Source organism: Motacilla alba, chromosome 9, assembly GCF_015832195.1.
Source record: "Motacilla alba alba isolate MOTALB_02 chromosome 9, Motacilla_alba_V1.0_pri, whole genome shotgun sequence".
In the NCBI taxonomy this organism is placed as follows: Eukaryota; Metazoa; Chordata; class Aves; order Passeriformes; family Motacillidae; genus Motacilla; species Motacilla alba.
In genome coordinates this window covers 16,580,206-16,599,055 of record NC_052024.1, presented here as the reverse complement: position 1 = coordinate 16,599,055, position 18,850 = coordinate 16,580,206, and the positions used below count along the sequence as shown (strand labels likewise).

The following is an 18,850-nucleotide window of genomic DNA, read 5'->3' as shown; positions in this document are numbered from 1 at the left end:
TCCTTTTAAATACAACTCTCCCCTGCTGCTCTCCAGTATTTGTTAGGGGGGGATTTAGTTGTAATTGCATTTTGGCAGTCTAAGCAAAAATAGCCTTACAAGGCAGGGCTGAAATATTAGCTGCAGGTACCTTTTATTCTCAGCACATTTAGCTTTTCACAGATGACATCACTTAGGGCTTTATCCTGTTGTTGTGCCCAGCTGTGCGTCATGTCCACCTCTGTTATTTCATGTACTCGCCCACTTCTCGCCTCCCGATGCCCCTTGCCTAAGCTGGTGCTGATGACTGCAGGCTTGCTATTAAATCTGAAAATGCTGTGGTCCTGCTGTGCTCGCCCTCAAATACGCTTTGTGAGTGAGCTGTGGAAGAGCCCTTCCCAGGGAGGCTGTTCCTCTCCTCCCACTGCCCCCGTGGTTGAGATTTAGAGGAACTCGGCAGAGCTTCCTCTTGCTCAGCCTTGAAGAGAGTGAGCTGGCTGGGTGTGGAGTTTGTCCTCTTTCAGGCTACTTTTCCTGAGGTCAGGAAAAAAGCAGTGGTTGATCAGTGCCAAGCCAGGGGCCTTCTATAGCCTGGAGGGGGATGGAGCCAGACTGGTTTTTGAGCTGGACTTTTTAGTTTGTGGTCCGCTGTGTCCTGCTAATGAGAATGGTGAAAACACCGGTGTGAAGTTGGTTGAGAAGGGAAGGAGCTTCTGTTGAGCTCTAGGAAAAGGTTTCAGATCCTCTTTATTCAGGAAGGAAGCCTCTAGCCATGGGAGCACCATATCTGCAGTGAGTCAAGACCTTTCCCGTTTTAATTATCCCAAAGGCTTTGAACACCCTTGAACTTTAAATCCCTGCAAAGTGGCCTTTGGGGAAACTGGAGAATCTTTGAGCCCTGGACCTCAAAAGAGAGCATTCCCTTGAGTTCTTCTTTCCTAAGGGGATGCTGAACTGTGGTGGGCTCATGGGCCCTGGTGACTTCAGCTACAGCTGGTCTGATGGGGCCTGATGGCTCTTCCCAGCCCACAGAAAAGAGTTGTGTCTCTGGAGGGGAGCAGTTGGAGGATGATGTTGCTTTGTCTTAGTGCTTCTTGATGGTGTGGGCACAGGAGGCTGATCCTGGGCTGAAGAAGCTTTTCCTCTCACTGCACTCCCCCCATAACCTCGGAGGGACCTACAAGGTGTTTCCCCACCAGATCCTGCAAGGCGCATCTGCTGCCCAAGATCTGTGACATACAGCTCTTGCTTTTGTTCTTGTCTCTGGAATGATATAACACAGAGATTTCCTGAGAGCTCATAAAACCTCTGCTTGGAGATGGTGGAGTGTGATCTCAGTTACGTGCTCTTAGCAGGCTGGAGGAGCTCATCCGTTTCCACTTGTGCTGTATGGACATGCTGGAGCCTGAGCTCGCTGGAAGAAGAAGCATCCCTAGAGTGGTAAGAAGTAGGTGACAGTACCTGGCCCTGGAGACTGGTAGCAGGGCAATAGTGACCCAATAATCACTGGGAAATGGCCAGGCAAAGACAGACCAGAGTGCATTAATTATGCATCTTCTTGGGGACAGAAGAGAGAGCCTGGGGGCTCCAGATATGCCTTGTGCTCTGGTTTGGGCAGCTTATGGCAGCTCCTGGCCCTCACAGGGCTGGCGACGCTGGGCCAGGAGGGTCTGTCCCTTCAGCCACTGAGAGGACATGGCTGTGGCAGGACAGAGTACTGCACAGCACCATCACTCACTGGCAAGACTGGCCAGGAGTACAGTGCCCCAAGACCTGGTCACCTCATCTGGGTCATGGCCATGGGAGGTGACCCAGGCAGGGGGCAGGACCCAGCTAAGGTCCTCTGAGCACCCCTGCCTGACAGGGGTGAGCACCATCCCCACCTCCTTCAAGGTGCCAGCTGGGAGTTCCATATTCACCTGCTGTTGGTGCTTGGGCACTACACATTTTGTAGGGATAGGGCAGGAAAAGCCCCTTGTAGAAAGCAGCAGCAGGCTGGCACAGCCCACAGGGGTTCCAGGCCGTGACCAGGCTGCAGACACCCAAGAAACGATGTCTCAGCTGCTGTGTTTTCCTCCCTGCCCCATCTGTGCCCACAGTGCCCTCACCCCTGTCAGGCAGTGCCAGGGGCAGTTGTGGGCAGTAACCACCTGGTTTTATCCCAGCAGCAGCAGAGGCAGCCAGTGCTGGGACTGTGAGGCTGATGCAGTCCTGGAGCCAGGCGCAGGTGACATGAGCTGGATCACAGAGGAGCAGATGCTGCTTGCCACCATTCCCAGGCTGACCTCTCTCATCTCCCCTGCCAGCAGGGACAAAGCCAGGGGGCCCCAGAGGTCACGGAGGGGCACAGGGGGATGCAGCATTGCTAGCATGGGGGAAGGGGCTGTGCTTGACAGAGATGATCCCATAGGGCAAGGAAGGCTGGTGGGGGAGGGAGTTGTGCTGATGCTCCCAGCAGGATGGATGCCACGGGGCACACATCCCTGAGGGTGTTTGGGGGCCTGGTGGCCCAGTCTTTCCACCTCAAGCTGCTTGCTAGGAATCAAGGGACAGCACTTCAGCTGTCCCCAAGACCCACAGTCAGGGCATAAATTGAGGGAAGAATTAGCTGTCACCAATCCCATCCATAGCTCCATTGTTGCCCCAGAATGGGCAGCTGTAACTGTGATTCCTGACCCACTGCCATGACAGGGATGGATGACAGTATTCCCATTTGTCCTGGGCTGGGATTTGTAAATTTGCAGTGGGGTGGTGTGGCTCTTGCTGCCAGCACTGCTGCATGGCCCGTTAGATGTCTGACTCTGCTCCGGTTTCCCCATGCCTCATCCCACAGGACTGTGCAGCCTTAGAGGTGTGTGGCCAGCCTGCACAGGGTGCACATCCAACCTCTGAGGCGGGTGGCCATGGAGCAGAGATGCCATGGAGGCTTGCAAGACTCACGGGCTTTATTTCCACACTCAGCACAGCATGAGCATGCCATGTTCCTCCTTCCCGCATCTCCACCACTTGGCTGGTGGGCACCTCTGAGCATCACTGTGGCAGGTACTGCTTGGGGTCCCCAGGGAAGGGCAGGGCGGGTGCCTGGTTGAAGTGAGCCACGAGGAAGATTCCAACAGTGCCGCACACAAAGAGAGAGGCCATGATGAAGAAGCAGACGCGGTCGATCACCTGTCCCACCAACATCCACTCTTCGCTCTCCTGCCAGTGGCACAAGAAGGGTGAGGGCTGTGCCCACTGCCCCCATGCAGATCCCTCTCCCCCCAGCCCTGACTCACGCTGCTGAAGTCATTCTGCTCCCGTGTGGCATTGGCGATGTAGTTGCAGGCATCCACGCAGGCGCGGATCTCAGGACCTGCCTCCTCCAGGCTCTGGCAGAAGTCCTGGGTACTGCCACTCTCCAGACCACGTCCTGTGAGTAGCAGAGCCAGCACAGCGGGCACCAGCAAGCGCTCAGCCACCTGGCACAAAGCCCAACCTCACAGGGAGGTGCCAGACCCCGGGGTCACTCACCAATCTTCTCCAGCACGGTTTTCATCAACCCATCTCTTTCCTTCTGCTTCTCAAAGAGCAGCTCGGTCCTGGCTTTCCAGAGCATGTACTCATCAGCTTTCACTATGAGCCCCAGGGAGCTGCGTCTGCGGATGGCTCGTGGAGGCCCTGGAGTCTCCTCTGGCACGGGCATGCCCAGGTAGTGGGGCAGGAGGTGCAGGAACACCTGGGCACAGTATCACCTGTGGGGATCTGTCCCCCTCACACTGCCCAGAGCACCCAATGGGTGTGACTGGTTTCCCTGGCATTGTTTGGAGCACGGTGCTATTGGGCTGTTGGCACCTGCTGCTCCCCAGTGTTGGCAGTGGCTTGGTGGTACAGTCTGGTCCATTGGGGACATCTGGGGCCTTCTCTTTGTGCCAGGACTTGCACTCAGAGGAAGGCATGCCTGCCACCTTACTGTGCAAGGGACATGGCCTTGGATCCCCAAATACCCATCCCATTCCCCCTGTATAAAGGATGGGGGGATGATGGCAGGTACCTGGCGCACTCTCTGGGACATGGAGTGAGTGTTGGGCGTTCTCAGGGAGACGTTGAGGACAATGACAGCATTCACCACAATCACCACTGTCACCACCATGAGGAAGGTCAGGTATCTGGGGAGGGGTCACAGAGCCTCAGTAGGGCTGCTGGGTCACAAGCTATGGTCGTGCAAGGTCCTTCTCTGTGCCCTCCTGCTGGTGGAAACTGGTGACAGGCAGTGAAACACGGGCAAGTGGCAGCCCTGTGTCAGCCCCATCTGGGCTGGGGCTTATTTCTGTACCAAGGTCCTGTCCCTGGGCACTGTCTGCTCCACAGCACCTGAGACCCTGATGGCACAGTGTGGCAAGAGGGCTGGCACCCCTATCCCAATGTGTCACTTACTTCCCGATGAGAGGCACAGCCTGGGAGGTCTCAGGCACCTTCTGGGCAATGAGGAAGAGGAAGACAGTCTGGGCCAGGAGAACATTGATGGAGACGGTGCATTTCTGCCCACCCGCTGCCAAGGAGGGGGAAAGGCAGAGTTTGGCACAGGGTAGTGCTGTGGGCATTGCCCTCTTAAGGCAAAAAACCCCCACCCAAAAGCTGAATTAGACAAGTCCTGCCTTGAGGCATTAACTATGGGATACCTAGAAATTTACAAACTCTCCCCAATCCAAATACTACAGGAGTGGGTGAGAGATGATACTGATGGCCCCCAAGCACAGAGGGGACAAGGAGCCCTTCCTGGAGTGTTGCTGTCCCATTGCACATCCCCATGCCTGCAGTGGGCACGGTCCCATTGTACCTTTGGCAGGCAGGAAGTAGACGAGCACAGCCATGGCGGAGATGAGGACACAGGGCACGATGATGTTGATGATGTAGAAGAGTGGCTTGCGCTGGATGATGAGGTAGAAGATGACCTGCTGGTACTGGATGTCATCTGGGGTGAAGTGGTCCGAGTTGATGATCTTCCGAGCGGGGCGGTGCTTGATGGCCCATTCGCCGTTCTCTGCATCGTGATGGTGCCGGGTGAGTCCCACTGCCCCTACAGGGGTGCTGGGCCTCCAGCCCCTCAGTCCAGGGAGGAAGGGGAGGACTAGTGATTGGCATGGGCCCCACAGGGCACCCAGGCTGTGCACAGTGCTAGAGCCACTTGTGAGGGAGATGAGCACTGCGGAACGTGCCAGGTACCTGGGCAAAATACTGCCAAAAACAGCTGGATGGGACAGCTGGGCACATATGGGGTGCCTTTAACCCCTTGGGGGCTCCCAGGGCTACAGCTGTGGGGCTGGGGTCCCCCCATCTCCCCATTTCCACAGTGCCACAGAGGGAAGCCAAGCATGACGCTGGGTGACAGCGCGCTGCTCGCTCGTGCTCTCCGCAGGAGCGATAGATTTTTTCCCAGTCAAGATCGCAACTCAGGCCGGTAATGAAAAAATAAATCTCGCTGCCCGAAAAGCATTTTGTTCCTTCAATATGCAATTAAAATGTGATGGAAAACGTCATTGTTTGGCCATGACAGCTACGTTCCCAGCATCAATCAAGCTTGCAGGAGCCGTGCTCTCCAGCAGCAGCTGCCAGGCTGCAAGAGCCCCGAGCTGGGGGGGGGGGGTTAGAAAAACAAATCTCTCCCACACTCCCGCTTCCACTAATAACTTAAGTGCCCATGTAATGGTGGGAGCTGCTAATAGTCCCTGAAGCCCTGCTTTTGGCAGCCAGCAGTGTAGCAGCAGACCTGCTGGATGTCCCCTGTGGTGGGACACCCTTGTGCCGTGGCTGTGGCTGCAGTGTTACCTGTGAAAGCCTCGGGGTCGATAGAGATCCACTCCACAGTCTGGCCATCCTCCACTGTCAGCAGCAGGTTGATTTCATTGGCACTGTACGTCTGGGACCTGGGGAGAGACAAGGTGGTGGCACAGGCTGGCATGCAGCAAGCTGGATGGACAAAGGGTGCCAGTGTGGCACTTCCAGCTCTTCCTTGGGGTGCTTGGCTTGTCTGTGGTGCCTCCCGCTATGTGGCAGGGGACAGGCAGGTGGCACTTATCTCCCCAGGGGCAAAGGTGGGCATCCCACGCTAATCCCTGTGTCCCAGGAGGAGCTGCCATGGTGCCCATGCTCACTGGAAGACCATGGTGCAGTTCTGCCAGTCGAAGGGGAAGTAGGTGACGTGGATGACGCAGACGCTGCGGTAGATGGCAGGGGGCAGCCAGTAGATGCTGCCATCAGGGGACACCAGCACGTTGGCATAGAGAGTGATTTCGAATGTCCCGTCGATGCTGGGGGAAAAAGGATGGGCTCAGCCCCAAACTGTGCCTGGGGGCCAGCTGCCAGCCCTATGTGGGGACATGTCCCCATTGCCCTGTCACCTACTTGTTCTCCAGGACAATGTCTGGCAGCCAGACCATGGTGGAGGGCACCCGCAGCTGCTGGATGTTGTCGTATTTCTCGGGGTCCCAGCTCAGGCGATAATCAGACCATTGCTGGGAGAAGGAGAGATGAGGAGGAGGGGTCATGCAGCCCCCAAGATGAAAGGGATTGTGAGCTGCCTCTACTATGCTGCCCGCAAAACGGGCTCATTTGGGGGTGCAGGTTACAGTGCCAGCCCCTCATGGGGTGCCACCCTGATATGCAAGCATAGCTGGGCATGATCCTGCCTAGAGGGGAGGGGTCTCACCATCTCGATCCAGACGTTGGTGGTGAGGGTCTCCTCCCGTTCATTCTGGCAGGGAAGGAATGAGGGAGATGGCTCTAGTGCCCTGCCTTCTGCCCCCCACAAGTGGGGGCAAATTCTGTCCCACTGGGGCTACCTGGGGGGGTCTCTCACCAGGGAGATGAGGTTGGTGAGGGTGAGCTTGAGGGACACATCGATGATCTCATTCCCCCGGGCCGGGCGCAGCTGTCGATTGTAGTTGGACATGAGGTCCTGGAGCAGCTTTTCCTCCTGGTTCCTGCAGCTCACACCTGGGAGGGCACACGCCATGCGACACCCCGGGGGGAAGGCAGTGGGGTCACTGATGGCCCCCAGACCCGATATGTTGAGGGGGGAGGCACAGGGGTGGGTGCATGGGAAAGAGATGCCCGGGTGTGTGTGGCTGCGGCTGTGTGCGCTCCGCTCCGCGATCCCGACGGTCCCGCCGGTGCCCCGGCAGGGCTGTGTCCCCGGCACGCCCTCACTCAGCTCACCCGGGGACCTCTCCAGGGCAGGACACGGGGGCAGTGGGCTGCCAGCACAGGGACAGCCCGGTGCCAGCCTGGCACTGGACTCCCAGGGGTGAGAAACCCCCCAGGTGCAGAGGTGGGGGGTGGTCAGGTGCCCTCCAGGCCTCTCCCTGGCCGGGCAGACCTTACCTGCCAAGGTGCAGAGGATGAGGAGGAGGCCGTGGCCGCGCATGGCGGTGCCGTGGGCGCAGGGGCTGGGGCTCCGCTCGGCCGCCTGCGCCGACGCCTTCTGACCCCGCTGTCCTGGCGCCCGCCGGGACAGGACAGCTGTCCCCTGCCACCGTCAGCTGCTCCCGACAGCCGCGGGGGCCCGGGAGGGACGAGCGACCACCCACTTCCCCCGCTGGTGGGGCGATGCCAGTTTGCTGGGAAGCTCCTCTGGCGTTTTGTGCCGGAGAGGTTGGAACTGGGGCAAGGGGCAAAATGAGCTCTGCGCCTTGGGTTCCCCGTGTCTCCCATAAAGGGGTGCATCTCCTTGCAGGCTATGGGAAAGGGGTGCCCCCCTGCCAGCACATCCTGTCCCTGCCACGGCAGTAGCTGCCCCCAGAATGTAGGGTGGGGAGGGGGCAGGCAAGTCCCATCACATCAGCCTGGGGAGTGATGCCCCCCGGGGGTTCAAATCCTTCCAGCCCCTGTGTAGGAGGGTCATGGAGAGGGGGGGATGGGGGTGTGGGGGTGTGGTGAGATTCCTGGCTCAGTGGAGAGGATGTGACAGCTGTCCTGGGCCACTGCCGGTGGGGGGACGTCAGAGGTGTCCCCTGAAACCAGAGCCCTGGCATGCCGCTGCTGAGCTGGGGAAGGAGACACCTCTCTGGGCCCCCTGCCTTGCGCTCTGGGGTGGGGTGTGCTGGGGGGAAACTTTGGGTCTGGATGGAAGATCAGGGGGGCAGGGGAGAAATGTGGGCACTGATAGCATCTCTGCCAACCGCAGTGGGTCTGCAGGGATGGTGGCATGTTGGGGGGGCCAACTCCTTCCCCAGCCCATCCTGCCCCAAGGGCTGAGCCCACAGGGGTAGCAGGCCCAGTACCACCACACCCCTTCTGGCCACAGCTGGGATCCACCACACTCAGGACATCCAACAACACCCATTTCCTGGGTGGGCATCACCCTCCCCAGGACACACACAGTGTTCAGATGGGCATCGTGCCCATTGGGGCACACTGAGGCAGCCACCAGTTCAGTGCCCCATGCCAAAAAGCTTTATTTTCCCAAACCAAGACAGGTGGGGGAGAGGCTGGCACATGGGACTCCCACAGCCCCCTAGATGAAGCGCTTGTTCTCCTCCCGGTAGTCGTAGGGGTCTCCAGCAAAGGGCAGTGGTGGCGGGTGGTTGTAGATGCCCATGAGGAAGATCCAGAGGGTGCCCACCACCAGCGTGGGGGTGATGAGGAAGAAGCACAGGCGGTCCAGGGTCCGGGCCACGCGGTTCCAGTTGTCGATCTCCTGTGGAGACAGCAAGAAGCCAGGCAGTGCGGAGGCACAGTGGGCACAGGGAGCTCCCCCTGCCCTCCTGGTGCCCATGTCCCCACCTCATTGTAGCTGTTTTCATCCCTCATGTGCTTGACAATGTAGTTGGCATTGTCGATGACGGGTTTGATATGCTCGTAGGGCTGCTCCTCACCTGAGTCCATGCCCAGCGGAACGAAGCCTGGGGATGAGAGGGGGCGGTGAGATGGGCCCCAAAAGGCTGCCAACCCTGGAGACCCAGCCCTGCCACCCTTCCCTCTGTCCCTGTGGAGGGGCCGTGGCTCACGGGCAGGGGTGATACGGCTGGTCAGCCCATGCCGCTCTGACTGCTTCTCGAACATGAGCTCGCTGCGGGACTTGACGCTGAAGTATTCCTCTGCCTTGGCGATGTAGCCGGCCGAGCTGCAGCGCCGGATGCACGGGGCGCCCGCCGGGCTCTCGGTTGGCTGTGTCATGCCCAGCAGCCGGGGCAGGCTCTCCAGGAAGACCTGGGACACGAGAGGGGGTGTCACGCCCCTTGGCCACCTCCCCAGCGCGTTGCTACCTTGTCCCACTTTCTGCCCACAAACTCCATCTGGCACAGGTGCAATGCCCGGGCTCTGTTGTCCCATGCCCTCTGTGGGGTACAGTGTGACTCTTGTACCCAGCAGTGCACCCACCCTGGCACACACCCCGCTCACCTCTCTGACCCAGTCAGACATGATGTGGGTGCTGGGGGTGCGGAAGTGGAAGTTGAGGACCACGACGGAGATGATCACCACGGCTGTCACCAGAAGCATTATAAAAAGCAGATACCTGGGAGGGAGCATGGTCTTGGAGCCGGCATTGTCGCAGGGACTGGGCACAGGCAGAGCTGCCCTCTGGCACTGAAGGACCCCACAATGCCCCCGCTGCACTCAGTGGTGCCCAGGACTCACTTGCCGATGAGGGGGATGGCGTGGGAAGTGGCAGGCAGGCGCTGGGAGATCAGCAGGAGGAAGACAGACTGAGCCAGGAGCACTGAGATTACCAGGGTCATCTTCTCACCACCTGGAGAACAGGGCAAACCTTGCCCCAGGTACCTCTAGCAGAGTCCCCAGTGCCAGGGTTGCCCTTCCAGGGTCCCATGATACAGTGCCCCATAAAGGGTTTTCTGTTATGGGAGCACCCTGGGGTCCCGCGTGGGATATCCTGTGCCCAAATGCATCTCTGCCAGGATGCCTGGCTGGGGTGATGGTGTTCTACATGGGATATTCCAGTTCTAGGATGTCCTCATGTTGGACAATGGGGTGTTGCCTTGCGCAGGTGTGGGAGACGCAGAGGTGCCCCGTGGATGTGACTCCCATTACTGGCACACATGTCACAGGGCTCACTCACTGTCGGCGGGCAGGTAGAAGACGAGGATGACCATGAAGGCGATGAGTATGCAGGGTATGACGATGTTGATGACATAGAAGAGCGGCTTGCGCTTGATGATGAGGTAGAATGTGATGTCCTGGTGCTCACTGGTGTCCAGGGGAATGTCAGGGTAGATGTTCTTACGGGCTGGGCGGTGGATGATTTCCCATTCCCCATTCTCTGCCGGGACACAGGGGACAGCACACAGCATGGGGGACACCTGCCATGACTGTCCTTACCAAGTCCCCTAGCACCAGTCTCCCCCCTCAGTGTGTGGATAGCATTCCAAGGTGGAATGAGTGCCAGGACACCAAAGCCCCAGGTAGTGAAGTTTCTCCATGGCAGCATGCCCCCACTCCGGAATGCCCCCCGCCCCTGACCTTTACAGGGTGTCCCACTGCCACAGGACATGACAGAGAGCACCAGCATTACCTGTGAAGCCTTCGGGGTCAATGATGATCCACTCCACTGGGTAAGACCTCCCTGTGTCTGGGTCACTGTCCGTCTTCAAGTGTATGTTGATCTCCAGGGCACTGTATGCCAGCGACCTGGACCACAGCCAGGGGGTCAGACAGTGAGGGGCTGCTGGGTACCCACCACCCAACCCACCCTGACCTCCAGCATGATGGACTTAGGCCACCAAGTCACCTACAGACCCCCACCTTGCTGCACCTCAACAGCAAGGGGAGGCGCTGGCAGCAGCAGGCACCCAGGCATGACATGGCCACATTGCTGCCCAGACCCAGCCACCCAGCACCTGAATCTGAGGGAGCAGTTCTGCCAGTCAAAGGGGAAGAAGTCCACGTTGATGAGGCAGGTGCTGCGGAAGATGGCGGGTGGCAGCCAGTAGACATAGCCCGTGTCGTAGATGAGGACGTTGCAGTAGTAGGCGACCTCGAAGAGCCCATCATTGCTGTGCCAGGAGGGAGACCAGGTTATGGCATCGCTGGGAAGGAGCCAGGGGAGTCCTGGACATGCACTGGGAACAGTTTGGAAGGATTGGGAGGGGAAATAAAGGCACAGCTCACTTGTTCTCCAGGACTATCTCCGGCAGCCACAGCATGTCTGGCGGCAGGCGGAGCACCTCAACGCCCCCAAACTCAGACTTGTTCCACTGCAGGCGGTAATCAGTCCAGCCCTGGATGGCAGGATCCTCAGGTCACCCCCTCTCCATGCTGGGCCACCCCATGGTGGCACAACTGATGCTGTGACACCTGTCCCTACTCACGTGCTCGAGCCATACGTTGGTGGTGAGCGTCTCGTCCACCTCTTTCTGCAAACAGCAACATGGGGCAGTGTGATGCCAGGGTGGCCCCCCAGCCCAGGAACCCCAACCTTCACCAGCCAGGGATGGGACAGCAGCCTCAGGGTTCCCCCCCACTCAACCCGCCCTGGGGGTGAGGCGTGGCTGGGGGACACCCCACAGTGGGCCCTGCCCTCTGGGGCTCACCAGTGAGATTAGGTTGGAGAGGGTGAGGGCCAGGTAGACATCCACAACCTCGTCAGTGGAGACCACAGGGCGCAACTCTTTGTCATAGCCCTTCTCCTCGAACAGGTGGTGGATGAGCCGCTCCTCGTGGTTCACGCAGAGCCCACCTGGGGGTGTGGGGTCAGACAAACCAGGGGGCTCAGGGGTTACTGGGCCCAGTGCCACCCCCTAGGATGCTCGGCAAGGGCAAGGTGGTTTAAGAATAGAGGGGAGAGGAACAGGCCAGGACACTGCATGTCTGTGCTGCACAGGAGAACAGACATGAACGTGCAGGAATGACAGACACGTGGGAGCACATGGTCACACATGGTCACGGGACAAGGACGTGGGCACAGACACAGAGGGACACACAGATACAAACCCAGCACAGAGAGGGACAGAGACGTGAGACATTTGCATACAGACGTGGTGGAACTGTGCACCTAGGTGGCTGTACACACAGAACACACATGGACTCATGGACATGGACCCGGTGTGTGCAGGGACACGTGGTCAGATTTGAGACAAACAGACACTTACAGGGACACATGGACACAATGACATGGTGCACTGACAGCACATAGCCCGGTCAGGGACATGGCTCTGGGTGGCACAGCCAGGAAAGAAGCATTAAGGACATGCAGTGAGCGGACTCTGCCAGGTAATATCCAAAATGCAGCCCTGGGGACCCTGGTGCCCAATTTGGACCCTGCCACCATCATCCCCCACCAACCCTCTTGAGGGGGCCCATAACCCCATGGGCACCCCATGCAGCAGAGCAGCAGGGCACCCCATGACCCAGACCCTGCTCACCCGACAGCATCAGGGCCCCGAGCAGGGCCAGCTGCTGCAGCAGGTTCCCCATGCCGTGCCCGCGGTGCCCTCACGCCGTGCCAGGCCCTGGCCGCTTCCCTGCCTGGCCTGGCTGAGCGGATGTCCGGCTGCCGGAGGGAGCGGGAGATGGATGACGCCAGGTGCTGAGGGGGAAGGGTACCGGCACCAGAGAGCTGCTCCAGCCCCTCTCTTCCGGCACCCCCACGTGCAGGGAAGGGGAGATGGGCAGGCACAGCTGGCCTTGCTGGCCCCACGGGTGTCAGCCCATCACCCTGAGCCTGGGTATCGCAGCACAGGCACTGCTGGGCACGGGGAGCAGCCGTCCCTGCCCTGCAGCTCAGCAGTTCCAGTGATGTTGTTCCGAGTGGCAGGGTCCCACAGCAGGGTCCTCAGGGCACCCACTGATGGCCAAGCACAGGGCTGGCACCCACCACTGACCACCGACCCTGGGCACACTTGGCCCCTGCATTGGGAGGTTTCATGTTGGTCCTGAAGAGTGTCACCAGAGTGAGCACCAGTGCTGTGCTGTGGGTGCTGCAGGGACAGGAGGGTGTCTGACCCCTGGGGAAGGGGCTGGAGAGTCTGTGCCAGTGCGGGCACAGCAGGAACCAAGGCTGGAGGCATCACTTCAGAGTACAAGGGGAATAGGAAGGGGAACACAATGGGATATCATAGCTCCCCTGGAAAGTCCTTCCACTGTCACCCAGTTCACCAGCACTGTGTGGCACAGCTATTGCTTCACATTCGCCAGCTACTGGAAAATAGAGCCCTTCTTTATTGAAAAATAAACCTTCTCTGTACAAATAAATAACAGCTCAGGTGCCTCTGGGGAAGATGGGGTGAGGGTGGGCTTGCCAAGGTGGGGTTCCAGGGGAGAGGAGGACTGTGATTCCTGGCTGAGATGCTTCAGGTACCCGCCAGGGGTCCATTGCCCTGGGGAAGTAAGGGAGAGCTGGTGCAAGAGAGACTGACGTACAATTGGGGAGAAAGGGGTGGAAGAGCCTAACACTGGGAGTGGAGTGTATTTGAAGGACATAAGGGACACCTGCCCCAGTGCCCTCTCCCCATGCTGGCACACTGCCCTATTAGGTTTTCAGTGCTTCGAGCGCCAGAGCGACGAGGCCGGGCATGCTACGGGCCAGTGTGTCACTCTCCAGCCCCACAAGGCCAGTGAAGGCCGTGGGGCGGCCCCCAACCGTGGCCCGAACCTGTGCCCGGTACAGTCCCTTGGTGTTTTTGGAGCCCAAGTCCACCAGGATCTGTGGGGAGACAACAGCACCATGAGTGCCAGGGGAGCCATGGGCAGAGTGGGACAGTGGCGCTGCCTGAAGGGGGTGGCACCGCCTGGCTGCCAGGGTGTGGCCTGGAGAGGCTGGATGGGGCACTCACCTCTTGGAAGGTCATGGCCAGGTCTGCCTCGGGCACCCGCAGCACCCAGGCGTGCAGGTCCCGCACAGCGCCCACCCGCAGCGCCGACTCGTTGAGGCCAGGGCAGGCTGCAACCCCTGGGACAGGCGGGAGAGACATAGAGGGACATCAGGGATCAGTCGTGGGGGCACCATGCTGCTGCTCACCACAGGGAGCACCATCCTTGCTCTGGGGACACCAGGGGAGCGTGGGCAGAGGGGGGGAATATAGCAAAAGACTGTCCCAGTGAAATGGGACAGCCCTGAGACAGGGGCGCAAGGCTGGGCTTGTCGCCGTTCCCTTGGTGATACCTGGCACCCCGTGGTGTCTTGGGAGCTTACCTCTGCCCACACCTGCCTCCTCCTCCTCTTCCTCCTCCACCCTGGGCAGCTCCGAGGGCACCAGTTCCCGTTTCTCCCTCCCTGCCACCGAGAGAGGTGTAAAACGCCAGCGGGCACTGGCCGGACACAGAGCTGCCCTGTGGATGGACACCCTGCTGCCCCGTGGATGGACAGCCTGCTGCCCCGTGGATGGACACCCTGCTGCCCCGTGGATGGACACCCTGCTGCCCCATTGTCCCCAGTCCCTTCAGGCTCACGGGGTTCATGGCTTGGCATGGGGGTCCCTGCCAGCTCTCCAGATGCCCGTTGTGGCTCCATGGCTTCCAGGGTGGTGCCAAGGTCCAGCTCTGCCCGCAGCTGGGTGAGGAAGGCTCGTCCCTGTGCCACCATCTCCTCCACCACATCCTCACCCTGATGAAGAGTGGGACAGGATGGGTGATTTGGGGAGGGTGAGATGCCCCTTCCGTGGTGGCAAAGTGAGAGATGCCACTTCTGCAGCTGCACAGAGGACAATGGACCCAAGGAACGGCAGGAGGGGACGCAGGAGAACTGAAGGGGTTTGGTCCCTGGTGGCCCAGTCGCAAGAGGACAGGGGTTCCCCCAGCCTGTCCCTCCCCACATACCTGCAGGAAGAGCTGCATCTCCCTGGAGAGCTGCTCCCTGTCCTGTGTTGTCACCAGGGGGCTGTCCCCTGCCACAGTCCTCAGAGCCTCCACCCAGTCCTGCAGCTGGGGTCCCACTACCCCAAAAAGCTCTGCAAAGGGGGGCAGCCGCCTGCCCCCCCACCTGGAAGCACAATGGGGCGAGCTCAGACTGGGTGGGCAGTGCCACCCTCTGCACCACACCTGGGCACCCCGGGGGAGTGCCCTGGTAGCAGCAGGAACAGGATCCCAATGCTTCAGGCTGTCCCCAAAATGCCGTGTCAGTGCCCACCAGTATCTGGACCAACTCCCCAGCCTCTTTAGCCCCTCATCCTGTGGCCCACCATGCCTCACCTGCTGAGGGGTCTCTGGGGTCCCACTGCTGTGGGGCTGGATTGGCCCCCTGCCACAGCCAGGCCTGTGAGGACAAGAAAAAGACAGGACAAAGGATAGAGGAGCCCTGTTGGGAAGCCAGGGCAGGCTGCTGGTGCTCCAACCACCAGCATAGGAGGGTCTGAGGGGACCCCAAGTGGGCACGGGGTGGTCCAGCCTGGGAAAGTACCTGGGGCATCCCTGCGGACACGGGGAGGGAACAAGTGCCCGTAGATCTTGCCCAGGAGCTGGGGCAGAGTGCGGGTGAGGAAGGAGAAATCAAACTGGTTTCGGATGAAGTCCCCAGCCTGGTGCAAGAGATCTACCAAGGTCTGGGCATAGGAGTGCAGCTCTGTGGGCATAGAGGGAGAGACGTGACCCTGGCTCCACGCCAGAAATGGGGTCCCTCCCCTAGCTCTGGCATGACCCCCAGCTCACCACATCTTCTCGTCCTGGCGTGGCAGGTCTCCTCGGCCAGGCGGGCACAGGCGGCCCGGCCCTGAGGTGCCCGACAGGACCCGGCGTAGAAGGCACAGAGGCGGGCGCGCTCCGGGGACTGCTGCTCGGGGGGCAGCTGCGCCACGGCCAGCAGGTCGAAGCAGCTCGGTTCTCGGCTGCCAGGGGCAGCTGTAAGAGAACCGACGCTGCCATGAGTGCTGAAAACCCCCTGGGCGTCTCCGTGCCCCCTGCGGAGCGGCCAGGAGCACTCACAGTCCATCTGGAGACTCAGCCAGTCCCTGAAGGCAGTGACACGCGTGTAGACTCCTGGTTTGCCCCGCTCGCCGCAGCCATCACCCCACGAGGTGATACCGTAGAGGACAAAGTGGTGAGAAGTGGGGTCCTCGCACGCCAGCGGCCCCCCTGAGTCACCCTGCAGAGGAAATGCCTGTGCATTGGGCTGGGCTGGGACCCCAGCCGTACGGACGGGCTGTGTACGTGCCCGGCACTGTGTGAGGGATTTTTGAAGCGGGGTGCTGACAGTCCCTCAGGCACGGTGTTACCTGGCAGGAGTCGATGCCTCCAGACAAATACCCAGCACAGAACATGGCACTGGTGAGAAGATCCTTGCCCAGGGCACCCCGGCACGTCTCCTGGCTGAGCAGGGGCACCTGTGCCTCCATCACCACGTCGGCTGCTGGTCCCTCTGCCAGGCAAGGCACCTGTTACGGGGTCCCCTGTGCCCGGACATCTCCCTTTTGGTGCGCTGGGGCTGGGCACCAGAGAGGGCACAGAGGGGAACACCCCGCGGAGTCTCTTACCTTCGTAGAGGGAGCCCCAGCCCGCGATGTAGCAGGGGGTGCCGGGGCTGGGCTCCGCGGAGCCGCTGGGAAGGCACACGGGGCTGACGGTGGATGATGGGGCCAGAGGCACCGCCAGCTCCAGCAGCGCCAGGTCCCCGTGAAACGTCTTGGGGTTAAACTGGAAGGAGATGTGGGGATGTCGGTGGGGGCCCCTGGGGCATGCACAGGGAGGTGGGGGTGGTGCCCACCTTAGGGTGAGGCAGGATGCGCCGGACGGGCACCGCCCGCTTGCCCGCTCCCGGCTTGCCCAGCTCGTGGTCGCCCACCACCACTGTCCAGGCCAGCTCGTTCCGGTTCCTGGCGGGTGGGGGGCAGCCAGTTACAGGGGTGACGGTACTTCCCCGTGCCCGCCTCTGCAGGGCATCCTCCCCGCGCTGCCGTGCCCCCACCGTACCCGCCAAAGCAGTGTGCCGCCGTGAGGACCCAGGAGCGCCCCACCAGCACCCCTCCGCACATCAGCTCCCCGTGCAGCCGCACCGACACCAGCCAGGGCCAGGCGCCCCGCGGGGCCACGCTGCCGCCCATGATCCGTCCTCGGGGGGCTGTGCCGTTGGTCTGAGGGACCCCGCGGCGCCCACAGCTCCCTGGGGGACAAAGTCGGGATGAGGAGGGCGTCCCGCTGGCCGGCTGCTGGACACTCCGTCTCCCAGGTGGGCTCGGGTGGCCGGGGATGGCCGTGGCAGGTGGAGGGGGTGGCGGGACATGAGGCGCGTCGGGCGCGCTGTCAAGCCTCATCGTGCTCACGGAGGCGAGCGGGCGGAGGGCCGGGGGCACCCCGCAGCCCGGCAGCTGCCGACGCTACCTCTGCCCCCCGGCCCAGCAGGCAGCCGGGGGCCGGGGGCGCCCGCCGGCGTGGTGGGGGGGGTGGCGTGGGCACGGCAGGGCCGCCCCGGCTCACCTGGCATTGTCGCCTCCGCTGTTGCGTCAGGACTCGGGGCTGCGGCCACCGTCTCTGCAGGGACAGGCTGTCATGGCATGCGGAGACACTCTCCCCAGATGTCACCACCACAGCCCTGCTGTCCCCAAGTCGCTCCAGTTCCTTTCGGTGCCCCCAGACCCCCATCAGCCCGAACAAACATCCCTGTACCACCCCAGGGAGTACTCATCACCCTCAGTGACTCAGTATCCCCAGTCTCCCCTTGCCCACTTCTCCCACTACAGATTGTTCATTGCCCCTCAGTGTCCCAGTCCCAGCCCAGCCCAATTTGTTCATCGCTCCAAATAGCCCCATCCCCCAAATCTCCAATTCCCTTCCCAGATCCATCTCCCAGCCTTCCATCCCACCAGAGATCCCTTATCACTCTATCATACCCCCACCTCCACCATCTCCCCACTCCATCCCAACACCCTCTGTCACCCCAACACCCCATATCCCTTCCGAGCATCCCCTGGGGATACCCCATTTGTTATTGTAGGGTCTCCCATCTCTGGGAGGAGCCGGGGGGGTGCGGATGCCCACTCACAGCACTCCTGGAGGCGGTGGCGGCAGAGCCGGGCGCTGAGCGGGGTGCAGCTGTGCAGGGCCCCCTCGGGTGGGCACAGGCGCTGGTAGGGGGCACAGGCCTGGCTCAGCGCCCAGTTGCGCTGGGGCAGCTCGGGCAGTGCCAGGGCATCCAGCAGGGCCTGGCAGCTGGGAGCATGGCAGGGGGCACAGCTGGGGCTGCAAGGACAGCAGGGCTGTGGGCATTGCCGTGTCCTCCCTGTGCTCCTCTGCCCAGGTCACCCCAGCCTCTGCTTCGGGATGAGTGGGAAGGGAGCGTGATGGGCTGTGAAGTCAGCATGTTTTGGTAGGTATGGGTACTGGGATATGTTTTTGGGGTGAATAACTGAAAAGTTCACAAGGGATCAGGCAATGATTTGGATAAGGCTCCAGGTGATTGGGTAAGATCTAGATACAATGGGAACTGCTTGGGCAGGGTTGTTAGCAGTTAGGGATATATTTCAGGAGTCAGGGCACTGTTTTGGTAAAAGCCTGTAGGCTAAGCCTGTAGGGGATGAGTATGGTTTGGGTAAGATCTTGCGGTATCATTTTGATAGGATTTCTAGGGAATGATGTAGCATCCAAATATTTGGGTAGAGTCTCCAGGCATAGGTGCAGGTTTTGGTAGGATCTTCTGGGCATGGGATGGTATTTGGATAAGACCCCTGGGCTGCGTTTGGCTGGGGATCCTGGGTTCTATTTGGATAGGGTCTATCCTGGGGACAGGGTAGGGCAATGGGGTAAACGGGGTTATGACTCACGTGGGCAGCGGCCGGTGATGTTGGCGCAGGGTGGGAAGAGGCAGGGGGCACAGAGCCCACAGGCACTCTGCTGCTGCTGCTCTGACAGCGCCCGCTCCAGTGCCAGCAGCGCGCTCCTCAGCGCCGCCTCCAGCACCAGCGTCCCCCGGCTTGACAGCGCTGATGGGTGCACACAGGGTGCTCAGACCCCA

The 18,850-nt window shown here is 60.6% G+C and overlaps 3 protein-coding genes across 5 annotated transcripts; all 3 read right to left on the bottom strand.

The window, feature by feature from the left end:
- Nucleotides 1-2,844: 2,844 nt before the first annotated feature.
- On the bottom strand, nucleotides 2,845-7,674 carry CHRNG (cholinergic receptor nicotinic gamma subunit). The gene is made up of 12 exons (XM_038145869.1): nucleotides 7,339-7,674; nucleotides 6,815-6,951; nucleotides 6,665-6,709; nucleotides 6,361-6,470; nucleotides 6,111-6,266; nucleotides 5,785-5,882; nucleotides 4,796-4,999; nucleotides 4,393-4,507; nucleotides 4,010-4,124; nucleotides 3,490-3,694; nucleotides 3,255-3,388; nucleotides 2,845-3,177 (listed from the first exon to the last, which is right to left on the bottom strand). The coding sequence occupies exons 1-12, from the start codon at nucleotides 7,379-7,381 to the stop codon at nucleotides 3,010-3,012; spliced, it is 1,530 nt and encodes a 509-aa protein (XP_038001797.1). The 5' UTR covers nucleotides 7,382-7,674; the 3' UTR covers nucleotides 2,845-3,009.
- Nucleotides 7,675-8,402: 728 nt separating this feature from the next.
- CHRND (cholinergic receptor nicotinic delta subunit) lies at nucleotides 8,403-12,528 on the bottom strand. The gene is made up of 12 exons (XM_038145816.1): nucleotides 12,336-12,528; nucleotides 11,505-11,650; nucleotides 11,283-11,327; nucleotides 11,083-11,192; nucleotides 10,812-10,967; nucleotides 10,487-10,602; nucleotides 10,034-10,234; nucleotides 9,595-9,706; nucleotides 9,358-9,472; nucleotides 8,964-9,165; nucleotides 8,740-8,858; nucleotides 8,403-8,653 (listed from the first exon to the last, which is right to left on the bottom strand). Exons 1-12 carry the CDS (start codon nucleotides 12,385-12,387, stop codon nucleotides 8,471-8,473), a joined length of 1,557 nt encoding a protein of 518 aa, XP_038001744.1. The 5' UTR covers nucleotides 12,388-12,528; the 3' UTR covers nucleotides 8,403-8,470.
- Nucleotides 12,529-12,810: 282 nt separating this feature from the next.
- Nucleotides 12,811-18,071, bottom strand: PRSS56 (serine protease 56). 3 transcript variants are annotated; one of them, XM_038145815.1, is made up of 15 exons: nucleotides 17,882-18,071; nucleotides 17,317-17,370; nucleotides 16,813-17,002; nucleotides 16,607-16,715; nucleotides 16,377-16,524; nucleotides 16,119-16,261; nucleotides 15,829-15,988; nucleotides 15,556-15,744; nucleotides 15,308-15,469; nucleotides 15,100-15,163; nucleotides 14,728-14,890; nucleotides 14,362-14,515; nucleotides 14,105-14,185; nucleotides 13,746-13,861; nucleotides 12,811-13,615 (listed from the first exon to the last, which is right to left on the bottom strand). In XM_038145815.1, exons 2-15 carry the CDS (start codon nucleotides 17,321-17,323, stop codon nucleotides 13,442-13,444), a joined length of 1,860 nt encoding a protein of 619 aa, XP_038001743.1. In that variant the 5' UTR covers nucleotides 17,324-17,370; nucleotides 17,882-18,071; the 3' UTR covers nucleotides 12,811-13,441. The 3 variants fall into 3 exon arrangements, with proteins under 3 accessions (XP_038001743.1, XP_038001741.1, XP_038001742.1); XM_038145813.1 differs by having other exon boundaries at nucleotides 12,815-13,615; nucleotides 16,377-16,536; XM_038145814.1 differs by lacking the exon at nucleotides 17,882-18,071 and having other exon boundaries at nucleotides 12,815-13,615; nucleotides 16,377-16,536; nucleotides 17,317-17,533.
- Nucleotides 18,072-18,850: the final 779 nt, after the last annotated feature.

What these genes read in the sequence shown, in the direction of transcription:
- CHRNG (XM_038145869.1), bottom strand. Translation starts at nt 7,381, where the DNA reads ATGCGCGGCCACGGCCTCCTCCTCATCCTCTGCACCTTGGCAG. An exon ending in GACATTGTCCTGGAGAACAA is followed by an intron (nt 6,267 to 6,360) that starts GTAGGTGACAGG and finishes TTTTTCCCCCAG; the next exon opens with CATCGACGGGACATTCGAAA. An exon ending in CTACTTCCTGCCTGCCAAAG is followed by an intron (nt 4,508 to 4,795) that starts GTACAATGGGAC and finishes CCTCCTTGGCAG; the next exon opens with CGGGTGGGCAGAAATGCACC.
- CHRND (XM_038145816.1), bottom strand. Translation starts at nt 12,387, where the DNA reads ATGGGGAACCTGCTGCAGCAGCTGGCCCTGCTCGGGGCCCTGATGCTG. An exon ending in GAGATAGTCCTGGAGAACAA is followed by an intron (nt 10,968 to 11,082) that starts GTGAGCTGTGCC and finishes CTCCTGGCACAG; the next exon opens with CAATGATGGGCTCTTCGAGG. An exon ending in ATGAAAACAGCTACAATGAG is followed by an intron (nt 8,654 to 8,739) that starts GTGGGGACATGG and finishes CTGTCTCCACAG; the next exon opens with GAGATCGACAACTGGAACCG.
- PRSS56 (XM_038145813.1), bottom strand. An exon ending in GCTGAGTCTCCAGATGGACT is followed by an intron (nt 15,745 to 15,828) that starts GTGAGTGCTCCT and finishes GTTCTCTTACAG; the next exon opens with CTGCCCCTGGCAGCCGAGAA. An exon ending in CATGCCAAGCCATGAACCCC is followed by an intron (nt 14,186 to 14,361) that starts GTGAGCCTGAAG and finishes TCTCGGTGGCAG; the next exon opens with GGAGGGAGAAACGGGAACTG.